The sequence below is a fragment of the Enhydra lutris genome, unplaced genomic scaffold (assembly GCF_002288905.1).
Source record: "Enhydra lutris kenyoni isolate GAN:26980312 unplaced genomic scaffold, ASM228890v2 scaffoldscaffold55, whole genome shotgun sequence".
In the NCBI taxonomy this organism is placed as follows: domain Eukaryota; kingdom Metazoa; phylum Chordata; class Mammalia; order Carnivora; family Mustelidae; genus Enhydra; species Enhydra lutris.
This window is the reverse complement of record NW_019154139.1, coordinates 9,172,859-9,197,953: the sequence shown is the minus strand read 5'-3', so window position 1 is coordinate 9,197,953 and position 25,095 is coordinate 9,172,859. Positions and strand designations below refer to the sequence as shown.

General features: G+C 58.1%; 1 protein-coding gene across 3 annotated transcripts; it reads left to right on the top strand.

Annotated features, from left to right (window-relative positions):
* The first annotated feature begins 1,272 nt into the window (after window positions 1–1,272).
* On the top strand, window positions 1,273–24,193 carry LOC111157506 (synaptogyrin 1). 3 transcript variants are annotated; one of them, XM_022518960.1, is made up of 4 exons: window positions 1,273–1,400; window positions 18,267–18,504; window positions 19,816–19,961; window positions 24,000–24,193. In XM_022518960.1, the coding sequence occupies exons 1-4, from the start codon at window positions 1,302–1,304 to the stop codon at window positions 24,153–24,155; spliced, it is 639 nt and encodes a 212-aa protein (XP_022374668.1). In that variant the 5' UTR covers window positions 1,273–1,301; the 3' UTR covers window positions 24,156–24,193. The 3 variants fall into 3 exon arrangements, with proteins under 3 accessions (XP_022374668.1, XP_022374667.1, XP_022374669.1); XM_022518959.1 differs by having other exon boundaries at window positions 23,934–24,193; XM_022518961.1 differs by lacking the exon at window positions 24,000–24,193 and adding an exon at window positions 21,450–21,756.
* Window positions 24,194–25,095: the final 902 nt, after the last annotated feature.

Here is a 25,095-nt window from a genome sequence, read left to right as displayed (position 1 = left end):
TTTTATTTATTTATTTGACAGACAGAGATCACAAGTAGGCAGAGAGGCAGGCAGAGAAAGAGGGGAAATAGACTCCCCAGTGAGCAGAGAGCCCGATGTGGGGCTTGATCCCAGGACCCTCAGATCATGACCTGAGCCAAAGGCAGAGGCTTAACCCACTGAGCCACCCAGGTGCCCCTTCGAGGTGATATTTCTAAGACATGACCTCACACCCACCACACATTTCCTCTGCACAGACCTGTGTCCTTTCGTCACAGAATGACAACAGAGCAGCAAAGCATATCCTTGTCCAACCTAATCCTGGAACCAATGGAGGTACCTGGGCCACGGAGAGAGGCCCTAAGGACTGCAGGTCATCTCAAGGGCCAGACCTGGAAGGTGTTCTCCCACTGCAACTAGCACTCCTCCAGCCTACCTGTTCCCATGAAACCTGGTGGCCTCGCCCAAATTGTAATGCGGTTCTGGAGAGTAGGGTGTATTTATTGTGCACCTCCTGTGTGCCTGGCCATTGGCTCCACAGACTAACAGAAGCAAACAATGAACAAATAATGACGTAATTAATTACTGAACTAAGGAAAAGGGTAGCGGGGAGGGGGAGGACACATTCATTTATTTTTTTTTTTTTTTTTTTTTTTTTTTTTTTGCTTTTCCTCAGCCTCCTCCTCTGTACCAGATGTCTTGGGCCCCTCCAGGCGTGGGGTAGGGGATACGCAGACACAGTGGCCCACGGCGTGATGTCAAGCTAAAAGCAAGGTGGAAACTGAAAGGTCCTTGGGGAGGTGGATGCTTCGGAGGGCTCGGAGAGAGGGGTTATTCATTCGTGGTCCATTCAGTCATTCGAGAAATCTTCCTGTGGCATCTACTCTGTAGGAAGACAAACGCGGCCCCTGCCCTACTAGGTTGGGAGACAGACAGCGACAGAAAACAAATCACGCAGACGGTTTCAGCCAGAGCCTCAGGCACCGCGGGGCTGTGATAGGGACAGCGCGGCCCGGGAGAGCGGCCGCCCGGGGGTGGAGACGTCCCGTATTTGCGGCACCCGCCCCAGCCCCGCTCCGCAGAGAGGTCACCACGCCAGCGACGAGCGCGCCCTCCACCCGGTCCGCAGCACGCGCGGCCCCGAGAACGAGCGCGCGCGGCCCGCCGCCCGCCTGCGCCCCTGCGCGGTCCGCGCACGACGCCCCCTGGCGGGAGCCCTCGACCACACCGGCCGCGCGAGCAGGGGAGGGGGCGGGGGCGCCGCGCACGCGCAGGGCCGGCGGCGCGCGCCGAGCGGGGGGCACCGCGCGGGTGCAGCCACGATGGAAGGGGGTGCGTACGGAGCGGGCAAAGCCGGGGGCGCCTTCGACCCCCACACCCTGGTCCGGCAGCCGCACACTATTCTGCGCGTCGTGTCTTGGGTAAGGACGGCTGGGTGGCCCGGCCGCGCCGGGGGTGGCGTGTCGTGGGGGAGCGGGCAGGGGCGGCGCGCCCGGACGGACCCCAACCCCGCCGAACCCCGGGCAAAGGTGCCGCAACCGGCGGGGAGCCTTCCGGACAGGGTGCTGGCGGCCGCCACCCCGCCCCCTCCTTCCCGGGCCCCGGGCGGGGGTCCCAGCGCTGGCGAGGGGCTCCCGCTCCTGCTGCCGGCGCCCTTGCTTCCCGGCGTCCCCGTTCGCGTGCGGCCCCCCATCGCCGTGATCTCCAGGCCGCGGCTATGCAGCTCGCGGCTCCGGTTGCGCTCTGCCGCCGGGCGGATCAGCGGCGGTGGGGATTGAGCCCGGGTCTCAGGTGGCCTTTTTTGGGGGGGGGGGTGGATCAGGGCGTAGATCAACTACCGGGTGCACGCCACGTCTGCCGTGGACGTTCAAGGAGGAGAGGGCCGGAAACCCGGTTTGATGGCTTAGCCCGGAAGGTATGGAGCGATGCGCTGGGAGCCGGGGACCTGGCTTCCACCCGGGCAGTGCCTCTCCGCGGCGTGACCTTGGGCCGGGAACCACCCAAGGAATGTTTATGGGAAACGAGGAGTTACATTCTGAGGTGGGGAGAGGCAAGTCTTCTCTCATGCCTCAGTTTCCCGATTTGTAGAGAGGTGGGAGGAGCCACCTTGGGCTCTGATATTTCCTGAATCCATGACCGCCCCACCAAGTACACCTGAATGCTTGTTGGGAGAGGGGGTTTGGCAGAGAGGCCTGTTCTGGACCTCAACCTGGTGCGGGTCAGAATCCCCCAGCAGTAGGGGGGGTCCCTGCTCAGACCTGGGGCTCTGGGGAAGGAGGATGGGACACAGACAGTGAGCACAGAGGGGGCGGTTCAGATGGTGTGGGCAGCACCCCAGGAGAAGGCCAGTGCGGGAGGGGGTGCCTTTGGCCCCCCTAGGGTTTGCTGGCCATTGCCCAAACACCCTCACTGGAGGGTTGTGCCTCTACAGGCCTGGGGCCTATTCCTGTGGGCCCACAGGGGGCTAGGACTGGGGACACTGGCCAGGGTCACTATCAGCGACCCCAAAGGACTACACCTAAGGCCAGCCACAGCCTCAGGGTGCTTAAGCTCCCTCACTTCCTGGGTTTTCAGGGCAATATTAGGATCTGATGGGTGGGACAGCTTGGGTGTTTATCTCTGGCCTGCCAGAGAGAAAGGAAGCTAACTGTCCTTTGTCTGAAAATGTTAAAACCTCCTCCTGGCACCACAAGAACCCCCTTTCTTCTTAAGATGGGGAGCTTGCTGAGGGCAGGGAAGCCCCAGTGGCCACATAGGGCCTGGCCATGGGCCTGGCACCCCGGGCACATCCAGAAGGGTTTGTGGTACTGGATTCATTCATCTGTGCCAGTCTCCAGCTCCCCAGCGACCCCGACTGGCCCTTGGCAGAGACAGAACTCTGGTTGGGGGGAGGACACACCTGCCCCATCAGGCCAACCAGCTGTGTGCTCTGCTCCCCTTTGCCAGCCCCTGGGCCACGGGCCTGGGAGGTTGAAGCCACTGAGGAGGTGTGGGCAGTGTGCCTGCTTGGGACACTTCTGCCTTGATGGCTTCATTTAGCAAAGCTTCATCAAGTCTGCTGGGCCCCTAGGGAAGGCAGCATGACTCAGACGCAGCCGGTAGTGCTCGGGGATCACAGAGTCCCACTGGGAAGGGAGCCAGGTACCCCCCCCCCCGGGGGCAGAGGCCGTGAGAGCCAGCAGAGGGGTACCCCTTGCCGTGGGAATCAGAGAGGCTTCTTGGAGAAGATGATATCAAATTGGGCCTTGAAGGATAAGCAGGGCTTACCTCTGTTCATCACGTCCGGGTGCCAGAGAGACATTCCAAGAAGGAGGAAGGAAAAGTAACGGTGGAGAGGCCGCTGGGTGCAGGGGGCCTGCGTGCAGTTACCCCCCACTCATTCCCCTACGGCTTCTGCATCACTTGAGGAAGCAGGCTCAGACCCAAGGTTACTGAGCAAGTAAGCGGCAGACAGAGGATCTGAACCCAAATCTTGCAATCTCCAAAGCACATTGATCGCTTCTCCGGGAGCTGGAAGAGGTCAGAATCCTGGGTTTCAGGACTGGGCAGGATAAAGGTCATCTAGGCCAAGCACTCATCTACTGCCCAGATCCCCTCCCCACCCCCAGCGGCCTCCTAGCTGTGCTCACTGCCTTTGTGTGAACAGAGACAGCTGATAGAGGCTCATTGTCACCTTTAAAACATATATTTTTTTTTTTCTGATCACAAAAGTAACGCCTGCTGATGTCTGGAAGATAGAAACATCACTTGTGATGGTCACACAATATTAATGTACTGGGCGTAATACCACCTTGTACCTAAAAATGGTGACGATGGTATATTTTATGTCCTGTCTATTTTACCACGATAAAAACAATCAGGAAAAAAATCACGTGTGATCCCACCACTCAGAGAGGCCCAGTGCCTGCCTTCCAGTCTTTTTCGGAAAATGTGTGGTGCGCCGACGTGTTCTAACGCGTTCGTGAGTATGCAAGGGATGTAGCTGGAGACCTGACCTTGGCCCTGGTGTTCCATCGGCACCCCAAGAGGTCAGGGAGGCCGTGGACTTCACCTTGAAGCTAAGGAAGTCTGAGCTCGGGGCTAGGGTGACCGGTTCAACCCGGTTTGCTGGCCCTTTCCCAGCTTTAGCCCTGGAAGTGCTGTGTCCTGGGAGCCCTGTGAGTCCCACACAAACCTGGACACCTGGTCCCTCCATCCAGGACCACGTCTGGGTCCCTCCCTTGCAGCCGGGGTACGGCCCTAGCCCCATGTGTGCTCGTGGGCTGGGGATTTTGTGCCGTTTGTATAAGACTGATCTTGTTTCTGAAAGAGGGACCCCCCTACCCGGATCTACCCTGGAACCTGGGGCGGAAGCGGGTCCCCCAGCGCCTCCTCTTCGGCTTCCTCAACTGGCCCCTTCCCCACCCACTGGCCCCCAGGCCCAGGAGGGTGATTAGGCACAGCAGGCCTTGAACGCTTTGGCTAAGTGGGGAGGAAGCTGGCAGCTGGCTGGCCCAGCTGACTAGGAGCCAGACTAGAACCTTCCATGTCTGGGGTGAGGCAGGGGATGGCCGAGGTGGGGCAGCGTTCAGGGCAAGCTCTGAGGCGCTGCCTCTGCCCCAGTTGTAGGGAGACAAGGCTGGTCCGGCTGGCGGCCAGGAGAAGGCTGCCGCACAGATCAGCTACGACCACCCTTGTGCCTCAGTCTCCCCAGCTCATTGAGGAGGCTGAGCCAGGTCATAGGTGCCCCAAGACTGCGGCCTGTCAGGGGACACCTTTCTTTGTTCTGGGGCCAGGTGGGGGCCCCGGAGCTCTGGCGGGGAGCTAGCTGGTTTTATATAAAGGACCCCCTCCTCTGTGGCCTTTGCGGTTTTACTTTTAGTGGGTCCTACTGCCATGCGGGGAAGGAATATTGGCACTGGTGGAGAATAGGGTGGTTCGTGTTCTCATGTTCATTTGGAGCAAAACAGAATGCTAAAGTGTTTGAAATGTTGGTGTTTCTGGGGCTGATTTCCTGAACATCCCAGGATTCTGTGAGTAGGGTGGGTATCACCCCCCCAAACGACAGAATAAGGCACAATCTGGAGGTCTGTGGGGTCCACATTCAGTGTACCCTTGTGGTCCCCCATCTACATTGCCATGGCACCAAGGGGGACTCGGCGGGGTCTCGTTTTCATCCACACCCTCAATCACCCCAGTGAACACTGACAATAAAAGCTGAACTTGGTTTGGAAACAGCAGCTTCGAGATGAGACCACCCCCCCGTCCCCACTCCAGTCCAGATCACCATTCCCTAGCCATCCTGCATCAAAATCCTGGAGGTGTGGAGTGGGGCAAAGGGGTCTGGGGTGGAGATGGAGCCTCTGGCCAGCTCTGGCATTCAGGCATTCATTCCACAAATGCCAAGTCCCTGCCCAGTACCAGCCTGTGTGTCCCACCAGAGAGAGACACTCTCAGTCCAGTGACACGTACTCCTTAGGAGGCCTGAGACACCACAAAAAGAAAATCCAGTAGGGGGTAGCTGCCTCTGCGAGTGGGATATGGAGGACTTCCAGGGGGAGGTGACTGCTGAGTTGGTTCTGATAAAGATGCAGGGAGGGAACATTGCAGGTGGAAGGAACAGCAGGTGCAAATGTCGGGAGCTTGAGGTCCGAGTGGGCTTTAGAAATGATGGGGAGCTCTTGGGGGTCCCCGGTGTACGAATAAGAGTGCCATCACACTCTGTGAGCAGGTCCCAGGGTAGCAGGCGGGGGGCACTCACCAAAGACCTCGGGTCACAGAACGGGATTTCAAACGGAGAAGAGCTCCCTGTGGCTGCCATGGGGAGATGTGGCTTGAGGTTCTGGGAGCAGGAATTGGGTGGCCTCATCCAGCCTCTCCTCTCCAAGCACCTGGCACAGCCAGGTCACTAACTCAGGGAGCACTGTTGGTGGAAGTAGATCACACGCTCCTTTGTCCTTTATCACTAGCAGTCTTGGCATCTTCCTTATCTTTTAATCTGCTTGTGGCTGACCTTTGGCTAGTCCATCTGTCTTAGGCCTAGGAAGGAGGCAGTGGCAAGGAGGTCTTCAGGAGACGTTGGCCAAGGGCTGAGGTCTTCAGGAGATGTTGGCTGGTAGGATCCTGCCTTGCATCTTGGGCATTTCCTCATGCAGAGGGGCAGTGCAGGAGCTTGGGAGCCTGGGGGAGCCTGGTACTTGGCGTGGGGAGCAGGATTGCCTAAGCAGGACCATGGAAAATCCTGGCCTCTCCAAACCTCATCTGTGACCTGCGATTGGAATGATTAGCTTTGGGGCAGACTTAAAGCTTTGCGAAGACGGATATTTAAAGGGCCTGCCACACATCCGCTCTTTCCAGGCCTGTAGCGTCCTGGTCAAGTGGGTTTTGTTACCCCACTTCAGGTGAGAAGCTGAGGCCCGAGAGGTTAACTGGAGGGGCTGGGATCACGGCCAGCAGCTTCTGCGTCAGGGAGTCCCCAGCCACATGGGGAGAGCCCATGACTGGCTCCTGCAGGGCCCTGCCCCTGCTCCTGAGAAGCTGTGAAGCAAGCCCGAGCTGGGGGAGAAAGAACAAAAGCTGGGGGAGGAGGGGCGGAGAGGAGGGAAAACCAGGAGGAGAGGAAGGGCAGATGGCAGAGCTGGCGAGGGAGCCGCGCTTGGCAGCCAAACCTGAAGAACCGGCTGTCCGGTGGGAGGAGAGGCAGGACAGGCCGCTGGGAAGTGCCTGCAGCCTTGGGGCCTGAGGCCACGTTCTGCACCCCCCCGACTCTGACTGGTGGTATGACTTGAGCAAGTTGCCATGTCCTCTGGGCCTCAGTTTCCCCACCTGTCAAATGGGAAAAAGAGAGTCAAATTGGGCTCGTGGTTGCCAACCTTTCTGTCCTCAAAGAACCCCGACTCTTGCTCCTGGTGGGCTTCAGGTTGGGGACTTTGGGACCGGTCAGTCTTTGAAGTGATATCAAGAACCACACGCCCATAGCGCTTGTGGGGGTCCCGCAGCAGGGGGCCTGGGCCCTAGGTCCGAGTATGTGAGCAGAGTGTCGATTAGATCCTGGCCCAGCGGCTCATACCCCTGTGTGTCTGGAGGATGCCTCCCTTCCAGGAATGGAATTATGTTCAGCTTCCCTCATAGGGGGGCGGGGGGAGGTGTGAAGGGGACCGTGGGGAGGGTGGGTCACTGTTTGGCTGGGGCAGCCCTAGGCTGCCAGGCTCAGACTATTTAGAACCCCAACGAGCCGGGGCTCCCAGCTCCCAGTCCAGGGGGCAAGCAGACATGGCCTGGGGCCCTGACTCTTTGGCCCCGCTCTGAACATCCCTAATTGTAAATTGCACTAACCCGGCCTCCCCGCCTCAACCCTGCTCGCCTGGCAGCCTTCTTAAGAGAGCTCTTCTTTCCCTCATACCCCCCTCTGTCGAGCCTAGAGGTGGGACATGGTCCTCCTGGCTCCCGAGGCTGCCTCTAGACCATTCTCCCCCAGCTTTGGCTTCCGTGCCGGGCTGGCTGCCCTCCTCTTAGGCCAGCCCCAGGTTGCCCCCCTATTCCGTGAAGGGCCCACCACCTGACACTTGCTCTGTCTAGCACAACCACTGCCTTCCTTCCAGGTGACTGTGGCTCCCACTTCTGTGATCCTGCTCCCGTCCAGCCTCGCCTCCTCCTACAGTCCTTTCTTCCTCCCACAGTCCTCTCCTCACGGCCCAGAGCCCCTCTCCCCTGGCCCACCTTTCCAGCAGCCGCCTTCTCTCCCCCACTCCTGTCTCTCCAGCTCTCTTTTCACCTCTTGACCCCAACATCTCTGAGCTTGGGACCTCTGAGCCATCGACCCTCGGGCTGGGCCCTCGCCCCGTCCTCCCTGTCCCCTTCCAGCTGAGCTCCTTCGGGTCTCAGGTCTCACCCCGGGTCTCACCCACCCGCACCCCTCCCCAGCCTCTTGAATCCAGCGCTCACCCTTGCCCAGTCTCTCCGGTTCTGTGGCCCCAGCCGGCCTCACTGCAGCCCCTCACTTCTGTCTGGTCACAGTCTCCAAGGGGTCTCCCTCAGTTTCTCATCTGTACCCCACTTAGGCTTTCTCCCCCTTCTCTCTGCCATCTGTGACCTTCTCCTTGCCAAACCCAGGGTCGCTGGTCATTAACAACCGTCTCGGCCGAACCTGGCCGGCTGTGAGAGGCTCATCCGTCCTCCCCTTGGACCCAGCAGCCGCAGGACACACACACGCTGTCGTCTTCCATTTAACACACACGGAGCACGTGCTGGGGGCCTGCTCTTGACGAGGGCTCATGGTGGGAAATGGTGGAGGGAAGTGTGATGATGAAACCAGTAAAAAAACACAGAGATGAGCACACAGCCAGGGTGAGGAGACACTGAGGTCAGGGACAGGGAGGGGACAGTGCAGTGGAGATGAGAAGGCTGGAGCCAGCCAGACGGAGAGGCGGGGAGGAGGGCTTCCCGGCAGGAGGAGTGTCGTGGTAAAGCCTCACAGGTGCAGCAGGGCATCGAGGAGGCTGCCGCCCGCATAGGTGTAAGCTGGCTTGGGGGGGCTGTGTCTGTTATGTCAGTCACTGCTGTGTCCCTGGTGCTTGATGGTGCATGGCGTCTTGTAAAGGCTAAACGATGTGGGGAACTGCGCTGCTCTACCTTCCTCTCTCCACCCTCTGTCCTTATTCAGGGTCTCCCACTCGGCCTTCAAGGCCCAACTCAGATATCGCCTCCTCCTTGAAGCCTTCCAGGATCTGCGCCCACCCCCCAGCTTGCTGTCTCCTCCCTGCTTCCTTTGTGCTCTCTGTGAACAGCTGTAAGAACTCTCAAAGCAGAAGGCATTTCCCCCTTTGTGTCTTTCTCCTTCTCTAGAAAGTAAGGCAGGGCCTGGGACCAGATTACCTCTCTGAAGACCTGGAATTTCCCCAGAGGGGAAGAAACTGGACCTTGTCAGGCTTGTAGGAACTGGCAGGGCAGAGGCAGGCACTGAGGTGAGGAAGAGCTCACAGACCTGGGAGGTTATCCTCGTTCTTCTTAACCAGCGGAGAGACCCCAGAGAGCCTTGGTTTCCCCATCTGCAAAATGGGGAGAGCCGTGCCTGCCTCCAGGGGCCGCTGGGGCAGAGCGCGGTCCTGCCTAGGAAGGGCCCCTGGTGCTTGGTTGGCCTTCAGCGCTTTTCCAGGGGCGGCATCGCTCCCCCTCCTGACCTCAGAAAGTTCCGAGGGGGCAGGACCTGGGTGAGGAAGGACCTGGGCTGTAGAAGGTTGTTGGTGGGTAGGGGGAGGGGGATCCTCCTGCCCCGCTCCCCCCCAGTCCCTTGGTTGCACAGCCACAGGAGGCTGAAGCTTTCAGTGCCTTGGGGACAAGGGTCTGCGTGCTCAGGCCCCTGCCCCATAGAGCCCCCTCCCCACCCCCACCGCTGAGAATGTGAGGGACAGCTTGCGGAAGATTATGGCCTAATCCCCTGCAGGTCACATCCAAGGCTTCGGAACAGGGTGCCCAGGCAAGGGAGAAGAGAAGGGACCCTAGGAGCACCCCGACCTGACCCTGCCTCAGCCCTGCAGCTCAACACGAGGCTCTCTGGGAAGCACAGTGGCTGCCTGGTGCCTGTCATGTGCTCCTGCGTTGGCTTCAGCCATTTTCCTCATATGACCCCACGGGAGGCAGGGCCCTGCTCCCATGAAACGGGGTGGGGGGGCTTGGCAGCCTGACTCATCCCTCAAAAGCACAGCTCCTTTTTTCCTTGCAGCCTTTCCCTGTGGCCCAGGGGCAGGAATAGGGACTTTGGTATGGACACTGACAGGAAGGCAGGTTCAGCTCAGGGTAAGGGAGAGGACGCAGGAGCCCCTCCTTACTGGGGAGTGAGCTCCCCATGTTCAGAGGTATGCAAGCCGAGGCCCAAACTAGGGGTGCCGAGGAGGGAATGCTCCCTACTCCTGACTCCCATGCTGCCTGTGCCCCTACCTATCTCAGATTTGCTGTTCTCTCCCCTTTAAGCTTTTCCTGACCCTCCCTCTGGGTCCCAGGAGGGAGTTGTTCACCCACAAATGAACCAATAACTAGGGACATTTGTGTATAATGATGTTATCGAGGAAATGAGGTGGAGTATCAGAGAATAGTGTAGATCTGGGAGTAGGGTCTGGAGGGTTTCTCTGAGTAGTCTTCTTGCCCTGAGGTTTGGATGTTGAGAAGGAAGCAGCAGGAGCCAGCCTGGGAGATCTGGGGATCTCTGGTATTCCAGGCAGAGGGAACAGCCAAGTGCAAAGGCCCTGAGGCAGGAATGAGCTTCGGGGAGAGCTAAAGGGCAGTGGCGAGAAAGGAGTCTGTGAGGAAGGCAGGAAACCCAGGTTGCAGTGGGGGAGGGACTTGCGGTGGGGGTGGAGGTGAGCAGTCCAGCAGGGCAGTGACGGAGCAGGGCAGTGACAGTTCTGAAGGGCCCTCTCCAGCTGCTGTCAAGGGGGCGGTGCAGGAGTGGGAGAGGACACATCGAGACTGGGAAGCTGCTCTCATCGCCTGGCAGGAGGTGGTCGTGGCCTGGGCTGGCACGGGGGACATGGGGTAATTTGAGTTACTGGGGGGCAGGAGGAAGCAGTAGGCCCGGTGCCACATTGGATGGCCTTTGAGGATGAGCGCAGTTTGGGGTTTGAGCTCCTGGGTGGGAGCCAATGTGTGGAGGGATGAGGGGCACTAGAGGTCACTGGAGGTCACTGGAGCTGGAGAGGTGAGATGTGAACCAGCAGCCCAAGTAGGGGGGACCACAGAACCTGTCTAGGGAGGCAGTCCTCAGCTTTGGGAGGGACTAGGAAGAGTTGGGGTGGGGGAGCAGCCACCGGCAGAGGCGAGGAGGCAGGAGAGGTGGCTGTCCTGGGCCAGGCAACTTTGCATCCTGGAGGTGGGCAGCAGAGACCGTGGAGCAGAAGGCTACCTGGGAAGATGTCCCAGTAGAGGGTGAGACGGACAGTGCCATTCACAGCTGGCAGGACCCAGGAGCTCCTCTCTCTACAGTTTCTCAGGGGGTGGGAGGAACCCAGCAGGTGCCTAAAGATGGTTAAGGCCACCCTCTGGGGAGTTCCCAGCAAACAGCAGCGACCTCTGGCCCTCAGGCTGGCTTGGCCCAGCTCTCCCTGGAGCCGGCTCAGCCTGATGCCCAGCAGGGGCCCAGACACGTCCTGCCTGCTCTGGGTGCAGATGTGGAGTAAAATGGGTCCCACTGCTCTTGCCCTGTGGGGTGGTGACACGGCTCCGAGGGCAGGTGTCCCTCCTGGAACTCATCCTTGTCCTAGAATTTGGGATCTGGAATTCACTGTTGGGTCAGCAGGTAGAAATTTGAAGGTAGAGATTTGGCTTACATTCTGGAATGGGGTGAAAGGGGGGCAGGCCTGGGCTGGGAGCTGGCACCCTGCTTAGCTGCTGTGGGCCAGCCCGTATGGGCCGCAAGCTAGAGTCCAGGCGTGTCGGGCCTCAGCTTCCTTCTCTGTGAAATGGGTTCAATGAGCCTCATTTGTGGAGATGTTTTTAGGTTTACATTTTCTTTCAAGGTTTTAAAAATATTTTAATTTATTTTATTTTATTTCTATTAAAAAGAGAGCGAAAAGGAGGGGCAAATGGAGAAGGAGAGAGAAAATCTTTTTTTTTTTTTAAAGATTTTATTTATTTATTTGACAGAGAGATCACAAGCAGGCAGAGAGGCAGGCAGAGAGAGAGGAGGAAGCAGGCTCCCCGCTGAGCAGAGAGCCCAATGTGGGGCTCGATCCCAGGACTCCGAGATCATGACCTGAGCCGAAGGCAGCGGCCTAACCCACTGAGCCACCCAGGCGCCCCAGGAGAGAGAAAATCTTAAGCAGGCTTCACATCCAGCTCAGAGTCTGACTCAGGGCTCAATCCCATGACTGTGAGATCATGACCTGAGCCAAAATCAAGAATTGGCCACTTGACCAACTGAGTCCCCAGGCGCCCTTCCTTCGAGGTTTTGGTGAGGATTAAGTGATGTGATTTTTGTCAGGACCTCCCAGTTGATGCAGAGCCCCTGCAGAAGCTGTGGGGTTAGCTCAGAGTCTCCTGGGGGAGACAGACCCAGAAATGAGTTCCCAACAGGAGTGTGTGCAGGGTCGGGGTGGAGGACAGTTTTGAAGGGTGAAGGATCAAAGGAGTTTGTTCCTATTTGAAAGATGAAAAAGGTGGGGAAGGGGGGCACCTGGGTGGCTCAGTGGTTAAGCGTCTGCCTCCAGCTCAGGTCATGATCCCAGGGTCCTGGAATCCAGCCCTGCATTGGGCTCTCTGCTCGGCGGGAAGCCTGTTTCTCCCTCTTCCACTCCCCCTGCTTGAGTTCCCTCTTTCACTGTCTCTCTTTCTGTCAAACAAATAAATAAAATCTTTAAAAAAAAAGAAAAAGAAAAAAAGGTGGGGAAGGGCGTTCAGGGAGTGGGAACAGCAGGTGCAGACTTCTCAGACAGCCTGTGACGATGCCAACCCTGGCCCTCTGGGATGGCTGAGCCAAGTGGGGGAGGGGGAGCGGTGAGGCCGGCGTTGGGGGTGGGGTGGCCTGGCCCGACTGGGGTCTCCATTTCTGTGCCTCTAAATCCAGTACCCCAAGATCCTGAAATTCTGAGGTACCCCTGATTTGTTTTTCTGAGTCCAACCTACCTCTGTTCCAACTGCCATCTGGAATCCATTTTTTTTAAATCCATTTTTATAAAGACCCAGGATTGGATTATAAAGACAGCGAAAAAACAGCCTTGGCCCATTTACATTGGTGCCTTTTTAAAAAAAAAAAAAAAAAAACCTTCTTTTTATAGTATTTTCTTTAGTTCAAGGCAAAGGGGTGGTTTATTTCCTGAGCCTTCCCTTGACCAGTGGCCTTTGTGGGACACCTCCCTCCCCCGCCACGCCACCTTGTCCTGTTTCGGAGGCACTAGTTCTGCCACCATGGACCTGAGTCCCATCCCTTTAGCTGATCCACTTGTCAGGAAGAGTTCAGCCACAGCTGCGTAGAATTTCATTCTGGTTTAATTTCCGGGCCGCTGGTGGCGGCTCTGTGTACTCTCGCTGCAGATCCGGCCTTAGCAAGTCCCCTGGAGGCCGCCTGACCTGACGCAGAGCCTGGCATGGGGCTCCGAGAGACTCGGGTTTTAGTCTGCAGCTGCCCCCACCAGCCGTGGTCCCAGGCAGGTCCCTGGACGCTGACCTCGTCCAATTAGGAGGATGCATGTTAGTCACCTAGCAGTTCCTGAGGGAGCCCCCCCTTCTCCCGGCGGGATGGGAGCGCTGGGGGCAGAAACCTAAGGCCCATCCCAGCTCGTAGGGGGGCTCCCTCCCACTGGGGTAGAGGGATGGCGGCTAAATGGAGAAGTTAACCCAGGGTTTGCAGGGTCCTTGAGGGAGTTCAGCGGCCTCAAGGGAGCAGTTATGTATCCTTGGCAACACCTTTCCATGTGTAGACTCTCCGCCCGGTCTGGGCGAGGCTCCCTGTCCTAGCCCAGCTCTGCGGCTGGCAGGGGATGTGGTGTGCACACCTGTGTCCCCACTGGTCATCAAGCCACACCCCTACCCCCAACCCGCTGCCCTTTGCTCTTCCTCCCGTCCCCCACGGCACACCTGTCAGCAGATGCTGGTGGCTTTACCTTCCACCTACATTCGGCACCCACCCCGTCCCACCACCCCCCTGCCGGTGCCAGCCCAGGGCGCCCCTTAGCCCCCAGGGGGTCTCCCAGCTTTCACCCTAGCCCTGCACCCTGCAGTGCGGGCGGCAGCCAGGTCCAGAGAGGAAATAGTATGGGGAAGGAGAGCGGGGCGTGGGAAGGTGGGAAGCAGACTGGTGACCTGAACTGGTGGAGGGAGGTGAGGCCCCGGGGCCCTGACTGCCAGCCCTGGAAGGTTGGATCGTGTCTGGAAGGCGGTGGGGAACCGCTTTAGGGCCCTTCATGCTGCAGGGCGGGGATGGTGACCCACAGGTCTGGTCACCCCGCTGTGACTTCTCACCATGTCCCACTGTGGTCCATCCGGCCTTGTCACCCCCCACCCCGGAACCGCGCCTGCTCTCCCTCCCTCCCCGTCCCGTGCACCTGTGCAGCGCCACTCCTCGGTCACTTCTTCCACCTTCAGCCTCTGCCCTTCCTGCTCTGCCTGAAACACACTTCCCCACTTCCCCTCTTCTCGGCCTGGCCGGCTGCTTCTCGTCTGTGCTCCAAAATCGCAGCTCGGCTCCCTCCCGGCCGTTGCTGCCTCCTCCTGCCATCACTTAGGCCTGTGATGCCTCGGTCTCTGTCCAGCTGCTCAGCATCAGGCTGGCGTTTGGGGGCGCCGCCCCCACGACACGTGCACGACCTCATCCCTTCCTTCGCAATGCGCCATTGCTTTACGAATGAGGGGACTGAGGCACAGAGAAGGCAAGTCACTTGCCTGAGGTGACTTTGAGCTGCAAGGAGGGCTTGAGCACAGAGAGTCCTGCCTGCCGGAGCCGTGGGCTGGAGAGGAGGACCAGAGCTAGCACAGAGCCTCCTCTCTCTGCGCTGCCCTTGGGCCCCGCCAGTTCCCTGGAGGATGTTGCGATCTTGTTCCTTACTCTGTTGGGGACACGCTGTCTCCAGCACGTGCCTCCTGGCCTCTCCAGGGACTCCCTGCTTCTCTCCCCAAAGAGGGCCCTGTCTTAATGGTTCCTCCTCTACTGTCCCCAAAGCCCCAGCTTCCGCCCACCTGCTTCCCCACCCACCTCCTCCTGGCCTGCTTTTGGCCGGGGGTCCACCCTTGTCCCCAACCCTGGTGGAGCCTATCAGGAAGTACTGCCCAAGAGGACCTTCCTGGTGCTCTTCCTTCTTTCCTGGGCCCTCTGGAGAAGGGAGTTAATCCTTGCCAAGCCCCTCCTGTGCACTGCTCTGCTCGGGGTGCTTGCTTGTAGTTCTCCCGTTAGCCCTGAAGGGAGGGTTAGTTTTTGCAGAGGACGATCTGAGGCTCAGAGAGGTTGTCATTACCTGAGGCCACATAGCATAAGCCACAGGCCTGGGGTTTGACTCCAGCAGCTCTGTGGGACTCCTCAGTGTCTGGAGCACCCTTGAATCAAGAGGCTTTTCCATTCCGCAGGATTGGGGACAGCGGGTGACATCCGGAGCTGGGCCTCAGATTCCTGACCTGGCAGGTTCCTAGTAGGAACCCTGGACTTATCTTGGCACACAAGTCCAAGGGGCTGCGTGAATGGCAGTCCCGAAATGGTGCTGTGCACAGCTCTGGCAACCAGCCGTGGGAGCCTGCCTTCGTCTCCTGGTGTCCAGCGTCTGCCTTGCTTGTTGCCCAGACTGTCAGTAGACCAGGAGTCCCTTAGACAATTCCTGTGAAGTCCAGACTTCCTGCGTCTCCCCTCCTGGGCCCCTGAGCGCCAGACGTGGCACTCAGTCACACCGTGGGCCCCTCGGGTGTCTGGAAAGACTACCCGTCCTTCAGGGCCCCCCTTCTAAGGCTGAGAGTCAGCCTGGTTAGGGGGGAAAGAGCGCAGGGCTGAGAATCGAGACACTTGGGTTCAGGTTCAACCCATTCTGCCGACAACAGTCCCACCTGCTGTTTGAGGCTCAGTTTTCCTCTGCCACTAATTGGGAGAAGCACCAATTGCCCTCTCTGCCTGGCGGGGTGATCCTAAGGATGCAGAATGTGTGGCATGCCTGCACGGGGCTGGACCTTGGCTGTGTGTACACGCTCGAGTCTGGACTGTCAAATGTGTGGCTCACGAGCTACCACAGCCCACCAGTGTGCTCGTCGTTGAACCAGAACACAGCCCCACAGTCTCATCTTCCTTTCTTTCTTTCTTTTTTTTTTAATTGCAGAAAAACCCACATAGCACACAATAAACCATTTTAAAGCACATAGTTCAGTGGCATTTATGTTGTGCAAAGATCACCTCTGTGTAATTTCAGAACCTTTCGTCCCTATAAAAAACACCCCATGCTCATTCAGTAATCACTCCCTGTTCTTCCCTCCCTGGTGGCCTCTGGTCTGCTTCTTGTCTCTGTTTTGCCTGTTGAGGATACAGGACATAGATGAAATTATGTAACATTGACCTTCTGTGTTTGACTTCCTTCACCTCTTCTTTTTCTCTTGTTTTAAGTTATGGCCATGTCAGAACTGTTTTGTTGTTTGTTTGTTTTAATGACTAAAAACTATTCCATTATGTGGAGATGCCACAGCTGTTTCTCCATTCATCCATCGACGGACATTTGGTTTCGAATTTTTCCTAACACACAGTGCCAGGCACCAGTGGTCTCCACACTCTTGGTCATGCCCTCCTTTAGGAAAACTTCCGAATCATTCCTCCCATTAAATGTAGATTTCTTCATTTTATATACATTATTACTCCACAGATGCAGTACATTACAAAACCCATGTAAAGTATGGACATCTTAGGGACGCCTGGGTGGCTCAGTCGTTAAACATCTGCCTTCGGCTCAGGTCATGATCCCGAGTTCCTGGGATCAAGTCCCACATCGGGCTCCCTGCTCAGCCGGGAGTGGGGGTGGGGTGTTTGCTTCTCCCACTACCTCTCCCTATGCCCCTGCTCATGTGTGCTCTCTCTCACTCACTCTCTCTCACATAAATAAATAAATTAAATCTTAAAAAAAGTATAGACATCTTAGGAAGATGAGATTAAAAAAATAATAATACTTATCATATTTTTTCCTACACCTGCCACGGAGTTACTGCTCATCCTATTAGCTGAGGATGAAAATGTGCCTGAAATTAGTTTCTTCTTTTAGAAAAATTGGAAAACACAAAGTGGAAAACGGGCAATAAAAATCCTTCCGGCCTCTGCCTCAGGCTCACTGAAGGCCACACACCTGAGGCTCTGAGGTGAGAGGTAGAGGTAATCTTTTTTTAAGATTTTATGTATTTATTTGACAGACAGCGAAAGAGGGAACACAAGCAGGGGGAGCGGGAGAGGGAGAATCAGGCTTCCCACCGAGCAGGGACCCCCATGCAGGGCTGGATCCCAGGACCCTGTGATCATGACCTGAGCCAAAGGCATTTCCTAATTTCATTTCCTAGTCATTTCCTAGTTTCTGATGTCAGGAATCCGCTTAGCCAGGGGCCAGTGCCTCGGGATCCTCACAGGTTACCATATGGGGTCATCCAGAGCTGTGGTCTTGTCTGAAGGCCGAGGGTGATTCCATTTTCAAGCGCACTCACACGGTGCCAGCCAAGGACTCGATTCCTTGTGGGCTGAGGGGCTCCGGGCCTTGTTGACTGTTGGCTGGAGGCCTTCCTCGGTTCCATGCCACATAGGCCTCTCCACCGGGCAGTTCGAAACATGGCAGCTTCTTCATTAGAGCGAGCAAGTAGGGAGTGGCAGGAGAGGGCAAGCAAGGTGGAAGCCAAAGTCTTTGTAATCTCCTCACAGAGATCTTATCTCTCCCTTTTTGCAATATTCTGTTGGTTCACAGTGAGTCGCAAGGCCCAGCCAACACTCAAGGGAAGTAGGTTGCACAAGGCTGTGAATACCAGGAGTTGGGGCTGGAGGGGAGGCGGGGTGGGGTGGAGGGCGGCCATCTTGGCTGGCTGTCTACCCCGCTGCATAGACCCATCACAGAGGGCTGCTGGGTTCAAGGAGGTACCATGTGCACTGCACTTGGGGGAGTACAGATTGCCCTGTAATTGGTGGGATTGTGACTGGTGTTACTTTTTTTTTTTAATTAATATATTTATTTGAGAGAGAACGAGCGATGGGAGGGGCAGAGGGAAAGAACCCATGCAGACGCCCTGCTGAGTGCAGAGCTGGCCACGGGGCTTGATCCCAGAACCCCGAGATCATGACCTGAGCCAAAACCAAGAGTCGGAGGGTTAGGGGCACCTGGGTAGCTCAGTCGGTTAAGCATCTGCCTTCGACTCAGGTCATGATTGGAGATGAGGCTGGGCATGTGCCAACATCTAGGGGAGTCGGCCTAGGGTCGGGGCTTGACAGGCCCACCTCCCAGGACGTAAGACCACTCGTTCTAGGAGGCCAGGTCCAGCTCTAGAGGAATCTTGGTGTCAGGGCCCAGGAAGACCTCCCAGGACCTGGCTGGTGGGATGGTACCGCCAGATCTGTGGTCAGAGGGCTCCTTAGAGTCCGAGGCTGAGGAAGGAAGTGATTGTCCCCTCCTGCGCCATGTGACCCGAAGCAAGTTGCCCTCCGTCTCTGGGCCTCCCCTCTGAAATGCCTGCTTCACAGCAGCCTTGTGGCTGTTGGAGGTGAAGAGGGCTCGCTGGGGTGTGGGCAGGCAGCAGGCTCAGGGCAGTAGCCTCCCCTCCTCCAGGCCTGGTGTTGGGTCGGGCGGGCCTGGGTCTCACACCCGGCCCGCCCCTCCCCCGCCCCACAGGTGTTCTCCATCGTGGTGTTCGGCTCCATCGTGAACGAGGGCTACCTCAACAACAACTCGGGGGGCGAGAAGTTCTGCATCTACAACCGCAACCCCAGCGCCTGCAGCTATGGCGTGGCTGTGGGCGTGCTCGCCTTCCTCACCTGCCTGCTCTACCTGGCCTTGGACGTGTACTTCCCGCAGATCAGCAGCGTGAAGGACCGCAAGAAAGCTGTCCTGTCCGACATCGGGGTTTCAGGTGAGTCCCCCGGCCCCGTGGGCACCCCCCAGCACAACAGAGCCTGTGGAGGGTGTCCCCCGCCCCGCGGGCCCATCACTCCTCAGCTATGAGGCAGGTGAGGGGATGGACTTGGGGTCACCTGGCTGGCAACAGGGAGTGGTGGGGCTGGGCCTGAGATACTGCAACAGCAGGGAGGGGACACAGCTTCCCGCCCTTCAGAGGCCCCTTCTGTGCCCTTTCCCTTGGTAGAGCCTCGTGAGAAGTCAGGCAAGACTGACAGCCTGGTATGCAGTCCGGGCCTAGGGAGGGTCGGGGTCCGACATGACCTGATGCCCCTGCCCTCCAGAAACAGCCTTTGGCAGAGGTGACCCGACCTCTGTCCCCAAGAGTTCTGAGAGTCTGATCGCTGGGTGCTTTGGTTGAAGGGCAGTGAGACCTTGGCTGTGGTCTCAGGTCCCTGGCTGCGACCTCCCCCCATTACCCAGCCTGGGACTCTCAGGATGAGTCTGGCCGGCTGTAAGCAGTGAGGCCGGTCCCTTCGACCTGGAAGCTCGAGTGAAATTAGTAGTTCTCAAACTGTATTCCGCGGAGCCCCAGGTTTCCCCAGCAGTGCCTATGGGCCCAGCCGTTTGGCACACACACGCTTCATCGGAGCAGCTCTGGTTCTCCCTGGGTAGTCTCTGAGCACCCGCAGGAGATCTCACTGCCACGAGGCTCCCGCTACTGAACTCCCCAGGCCTCTCCTCTAGAGGGCCCGCCCGAACCTCGGGCTTTATGAGGCTGCAGGTATGGAAGAAGTCAGGGCTCAGACCCAGCCAGCCAAGCTGCCCCCCTTGCCCAGCCTCCTCCTCCTCCTCCTCCTCTCTCTGCCCTGTTAGGCCACAGTGGGGCAGTGGTTGGGGCGGGGGAGGGGGGTTTCAGATCGCTGCCCCGCCCCCCCACTGCTGCAGGGGCAGCCGGTGGTCCCCAGGCGGGGATTCAGCTGGGAAATCTGTGTGTGGCTGCGGTGATAGAAATGCCTGCCCAGGCTGACTGACTTTTCTCTCTGTCTCTCCCTCCTTCCCTCCCCTCACCGCCCCTGGCTCTCCCTGGCTCTGCTTGTGGCTGCGCTGTCCCCATGGGGCCGGCTCCTTTCTGTGGTCTCTGTCCCACTCCGTGTCTGACTGACCTCCCTGCGCTGGCCTCACCTTCCCTGTGTTCCCTTCTCTGCCCACCCCTGCCCCCGGGGGCCTCTCCCTTTGGGGGTGGGGGAGCGTGGGAGATGTGCTCCTGAACCCCTCCCTGGTCCTCCCCACTCACCCTCCTGCCTGGCCCCGGTGAACACCCCAGCCTTCTGGGCCTTCCTCTGGTTTGTGGGCTTCTGCTTCCTGGCCAACCAGTGGCAGGTGTCCAAGCCGAAGGACAACCCAATGAATGAAGGGACAGATGCAGCCCGGGCCGCCATCACCTTCTCCTTCTTCTCCATCTTCACGTGGGTGAGTACACCGCTCGCCCAGCACGCACCCTCCCACCCCAGCCAGGCTCCCAGGCTGCTGGCCTCGGAGCTTAGCCAGGGACTCCTGCTTCCTAGGGCCCAAACGGGCCCCTGCGTGACGCCCGCATGGGGCTGCTTCCTGAGGACGGAGGCTGTTGCCAGTGCCAGGGAGGACAGTCCCCCAGTGACGGGAGACCCTCGCTTTGGCGCAGAGCACCCTCCAGGGATCACGAAGGCCCTCCCAGCCGCTCTGGGAGTTGGGTTGTGGGCGTTTACCATAACCTTTTACAAACACAAGCAGAAGCCTAGATGGAAAGACAAGGTTTGCAGTCCTAAGGGAAGGAGCTCAGGCCTTGGCATCGGGAGACCTGGGCCACATCTTGGTGCTGCCTGGAAGTTTCCTGGACTCTGTCTTCCCATCTGTAAAATCAGGCGACTGGATTTGGGGTGGGAAGTTGTCATAAACTCAGATGCCCACGGGGCAGGCAGCACATGGGAAGTTCTGAGTGGGTGGGTGGCAGGTACGTGCCCTCCAAAAGGGCACCCTCGGCCCGTGTTCCAAAGCAGGAATGGGAATCCACACAGGCCAGGTCTTCCCACTTTCCAGAGAAGACAGAAATCTGAATTTCTATGTGAAATCTGATCTTTATATGTTAGAAATTAATTCAAGTTAAAAAAAAAAAAAAACCTACTGTGTAGGTCAAAGAAAGCATGTCTCTGGGCCCCACTGGCCAGACAGCACCCCTTGGCAAACTCTAGACCTAGGCTGGGCCCTCTTTCCCACTGGTTCCGGGTCACCTTGATGTATTTCTTCTCCTGTCATCTCCCTCCTGCAGATGTCTGGGTCACATGGGCTCCAGGCCCCCGTCCGAAGGGTTCCCCTCCCCTGTGTACAGCCCCTTTCCCTCCATGCCTCCCAGTGGTCCTGGGCCCAGCCTCCTGCAGGGAGCCCCTGGGGCTAGATACAGGCCACCTAGCCCCTCCTGCAAAGCGAGCTGCAGCCCGCCCTCCCTGTCCCTCTACCCTCCAGGGCTTGTCCTGGAGTGACTTCCTGCTCCTTATGAGAGGCCTTGAATATCCATTTTCTCTAGGGACCCCCCAACCCCCATGCAATATTAGGAGCTAGAGTTTGGAGGAGAACACCTGTGGTTCGGGCCCCAGCTCCCCAGCTGTGGTCACACCACACCCTCCATGGTCACACCATGCCCAGGGCTGGGCAGGAAGAATCAGATGACCCCAGGGCATCTCAGACCAACAAGCCAGCCCACCCAGCCCTACAGGGAGGTGTTTGGAACAGTGAGCCCTGCCATGGGGATGGGGTTCACAGAGGAGGAATGGGTGATAGGACGGCAGGACTTCTAGGGGCAGATCCAAGAGCCTGACTCACAGGAGCCTGCTGGCCCACTGCTGCCAGCCTCCCTGCTGGCACTTCTGCCTTTCCCAGCTCATCCCCGTTGGCCTCACCGCTGCTCTCTCCTGCTCCTGGCAGAGCCTGACCGCAGCCCTGGCCGTGCGGAGATTCAAGGACCTTACCTTCCAGGAGGAATACAGCACACTGTTTCCCGCCTCAGCCCAGCCATAGGCCTGCCTGGCTTCCAGAGGCTAAGGGGCGCCCCAGGTCATGGCCAGTGGCAAGGCCATGGGGGCGGCCTGCTGCCGGGAGCGGCCAGGATACCAGGGCCCACAGGGCAGGGGAATGCTGGCTGGCAAGGCCAGTTCCGACCCTCCACTTAATCGTTTGTTGCCTCCTTTATGTTTCATTTGTCCGTTCATTCAGTAAACATTTATTGAGCTGTTTTGTGCCTAGTGATGAATCAGATGGGGTCCTTGGCATTAGGAGCCTACGGGCTGGGGAGGGGAAAACAAACAAATTGCAGTTTCCCCCAAATAGACTGCCGGGGGCTCTCAGAGGATGGGAGGTGGCTCATACGCGGGCTGCCGGGGTGCCAACTGTGGACACTGTGAGAGCCTGTCCCTCACTGTAGCACAAAGGCTGACCTTACTCCCCGGGGAGGCTGGCTGCTCAGGAGCAGGGTGTGGGGGGCCTGCCCGAGGACGTCAGAGGACGCCTCGCCTGGCTCTGCTTTCATATGCTGTGTGACCCTGGGCAAACCCCTGCACCTCTCTGAGCCTCCGTCCACTACCCAGTGGACCTACCTCTCAGGGCTGTTGTGCGGATGAAACAAAGGCTGATGCAGGGCCTGGCACAGAGATGCTCAATAAATGTAGGCTCTTTTGTTCTTTCATGCATTCATCATTCATTCTCTCCCGGGAGTCAGGGACACCTCCATAATCCCTACTTTGGGGACAGTTCTCATGGGGTGAGTCCTTATTCTTCCAAAAGACTCTGGCCTCCAGTTCTTTGTAGCCTCCAGCTTCCCTGGGCAGGAACCACTTTTCTCTCCACCCTCTGAAGGAGCTGAGGGGGTATTAGAGCAGACAGGCCCCAGAGCAAAGCACAGAGAGAAGGAGCTTCCTAACACTAGAGGCATACAAGTGCAGATGGCCGCAGACAGTGTACCCACTCTGGAGAAGGGGCCAGGCACACCACCAGGTCCCTAGGCTCTGCGCACAACTCCCAGCCTCCCCTTTGCACCCCAGTCCAGCAGGGTCCCCTGCCCTGTGACACAAATCAGAAGTCAGTGCCTGGTCACTGGGCTTTCAGAACTCTCCAGAATATAATGCCAAGCGCATGTCAGCCTCTGCCTCTCACCAGATGGGCCTCTGGGGTTCCTCGTTGGTTTATGGCCTTGTCAGGGGGCTGACCAAAGAGTTGGAGCTGGAGAGGGCCCTGGCCTGGAAAGAGGAGCACCTCTGTGTTCAGGTCTGGCTTCTGGCACTAACTGCCGTGAGGTCTCCTGTAACGAAGCCTTGAGGTCTCCTGTAACCCAGCCCAAAAGCGGGTTTGGAGGGCATTAGCCTCTTTGCATCACAGACAGACTACTTGCTGGAAAGATCTTTGGAGGAGGCTTTCAATGTAAACCTAAAAACTTTTTTTTTTTTTTAATTTATTGCCTAGCTTGCTGTGGTCAATGTCATTGTCCTTAATAACAATGCAGTAGTTTTTACTGAAAAAGAATTTCCCGCCTACATACATACGCTGTAGACAAGTTGTTCCCAGTGAGGTCTTGTGGGAAAAGGGCTTTGTTGGTCAGATAAGGTTGGCACATGCTGCTTGCCATAGTTTTCCCCTTGGGGGATCCCAGCATACATTAGTCAAGGCTCTGACACTTTATTTCACTCTCTTTCCAAACTTGTTTGGTCAAATGTTTGAGTTACAATTAGATTCAGCAACAAGTGAAATTGTAAATTGCAGCCCAAGTCTGTGAAAACAGCCCAAGACTGGCCTAGTGGTTCCAGGGGACTTCCGTGACCCAGGCCTCTTCCATCCTTCCAGTTTGGCTCATGGACCTCATGGTCCCGTGTGGCAGCTAGAGCTCCAGCTACCACATCTGCATTCCAGGCATCAGGTCAAAGGATGGGACAAAGGACTTAGGGTGATGTGCTGGCCAGAACTTCGTCACATGCTTACACCTTGCTGCAAGAGAGACAGATGGCTTTTAGGAGATACCAACAGTTCTCTCTCCCACCGAGAACCTGTTTTCCCCATTCCACATAACATGCTTGAGGACACAGTTTGAGGAGGATGCTGTGACCTTTGGGCCACTTTAACACTACCCCCACGGAGGATGTTTGGTGGACCGTCATGACCTCTGTGACATGGGGGGGTCACTTCTGAAGGTTTCTGTAGCTAGATGGACGGTGTGGCTCTGGCTCTCTCAAGGGCTGGCCGCCAGCACAGACTCCCCCAGCCCCCCAGGCAAGCTTAGTTTCCTCCTTGGTGCTTTGAGGGTACTTAACCCCTGTTGCGTGTGTCGTGTGAACTAACTGCCACTAACCCGCTGTTCTTGTCTGTCTCTCCCCTAACCTTCCCCTCCCTCCTGTCCTCATCCTCGCCGGCGCCTGTCACCAGGTGGGCCAGGCCGTGCTGGCCTTCCAACGGTACCAGATTGGCGCCGACTCGGCCCTCTTCTCCCAGGACTACATGGACCCCAGCCAGGACTCCAGCATGCCTTACGCCCCCTACGTGGAGCCCAGCGCCGGGCCGGACCCCGCCGGCATGGGTGGGACCTACCAGCAGCCGGCCAACGCCTTTGACACCGAGCCCCAGGGCTACCAGTCCCAGGGCTACTGAGCTGCCGTGACCACCTGCCCCTTGCCTGTCCCCGCCCCAGTCCCAGCTGCCCCTCCCCCCCACCCCTGCCCACACCCAGACCCTTGCTCCCTCCCAGACTGCCCTGCCCAGCGCCTTGCCAGCCTCTGCGCTGTTCTGCTGTGGTCCAGGGCAGCTCGGTGGGATGGGGCGGTGAGGTGTCGGGGGTGCGTCTCCGCGTGTGTGCAAGGCTGTCTGGCAGGGGCTGGGGGCGTTTGCACTCGTGCGTTGTGTCACCGAGCGTTCATCATGTGCCTACTGTGTGTCACGTATGGGCTTGACACAGGTAGTGAGAGACCAGTGGCCCAGGGAAGGGGGAAGACAAGGTGCAGAGGAGCCCCGCTGGTCCCGGAGGTGGGAATTGGTGTGAAAGCCCGGGATGATGCCAGGAAGGTTTGGCTCCGGGGTGTGTGGGGACACGTGGAAGACACTGGGGGCTGTCACCCAGCCCTACTACGAGCATGGGGGCGGTCTCCGTTTTATGGTTGAGAGCACTGAGGCCTGCAGAAGTCAGGGTCCCTTGCCCAGGGTCACGCAGGCAGCCAGTGATAGAGTTGGGCCCAAGCCCCGGCCACCTGACTGGAGAGCCCCTGCTGTCTCCTGTCTTCCCTGCCTTCCCCGTCCCTGGGGCTCCACCACTCAGTATTCCTGTCACTCTGGGAGGCCTTGGGGACCTCAGCCCGTGAGAGAACCCTGATTCTGCTGCAAGCCAAGGGCCTGCTCTGCCCGGCTGCTCCCCACAGTGGGACAGCCCAGCCTCCAGGCCCCGCTCCCCACATCCCCACAGCCCCTCCCCCAGCCTCCAGTCAGGTTGGGAGGGCCGGTGGGGCTCGCCTCACTCGCTTGTTTCCCCATGTGCTTTCCATGCTGTGTGTGCCCCACGGGGAGCTCTAGCACCCTCTTTGTGGCCTCCCAAAGGACT

Excerpts from the sequence above, each read along its gene's own strand:
- LOC111157506 (XM_022518959.1), top strand. The coding sequence starts at position 1,302 with ATGGAAGGGGGTGCGTACGGAGCGGGCAAAGCCGGGGGCGCCTTCGAC. Across the intron at positions 18,505-19,815 it reads GTCCGACATCGGGGTTTCAG|CCTTCTGGGCCTTCCTCTGG; the intron begins GTGAGTCCCCCG and ends TGAACACCCCAG. Across the intron at positions 19,962-23,933 it reads TCTTCTCCATCTTCACGTGG|GTGGGCCAGGCCGTGCTGGC; the intron begins GTGAGTACACCG and ends GCCTGTCACCAG.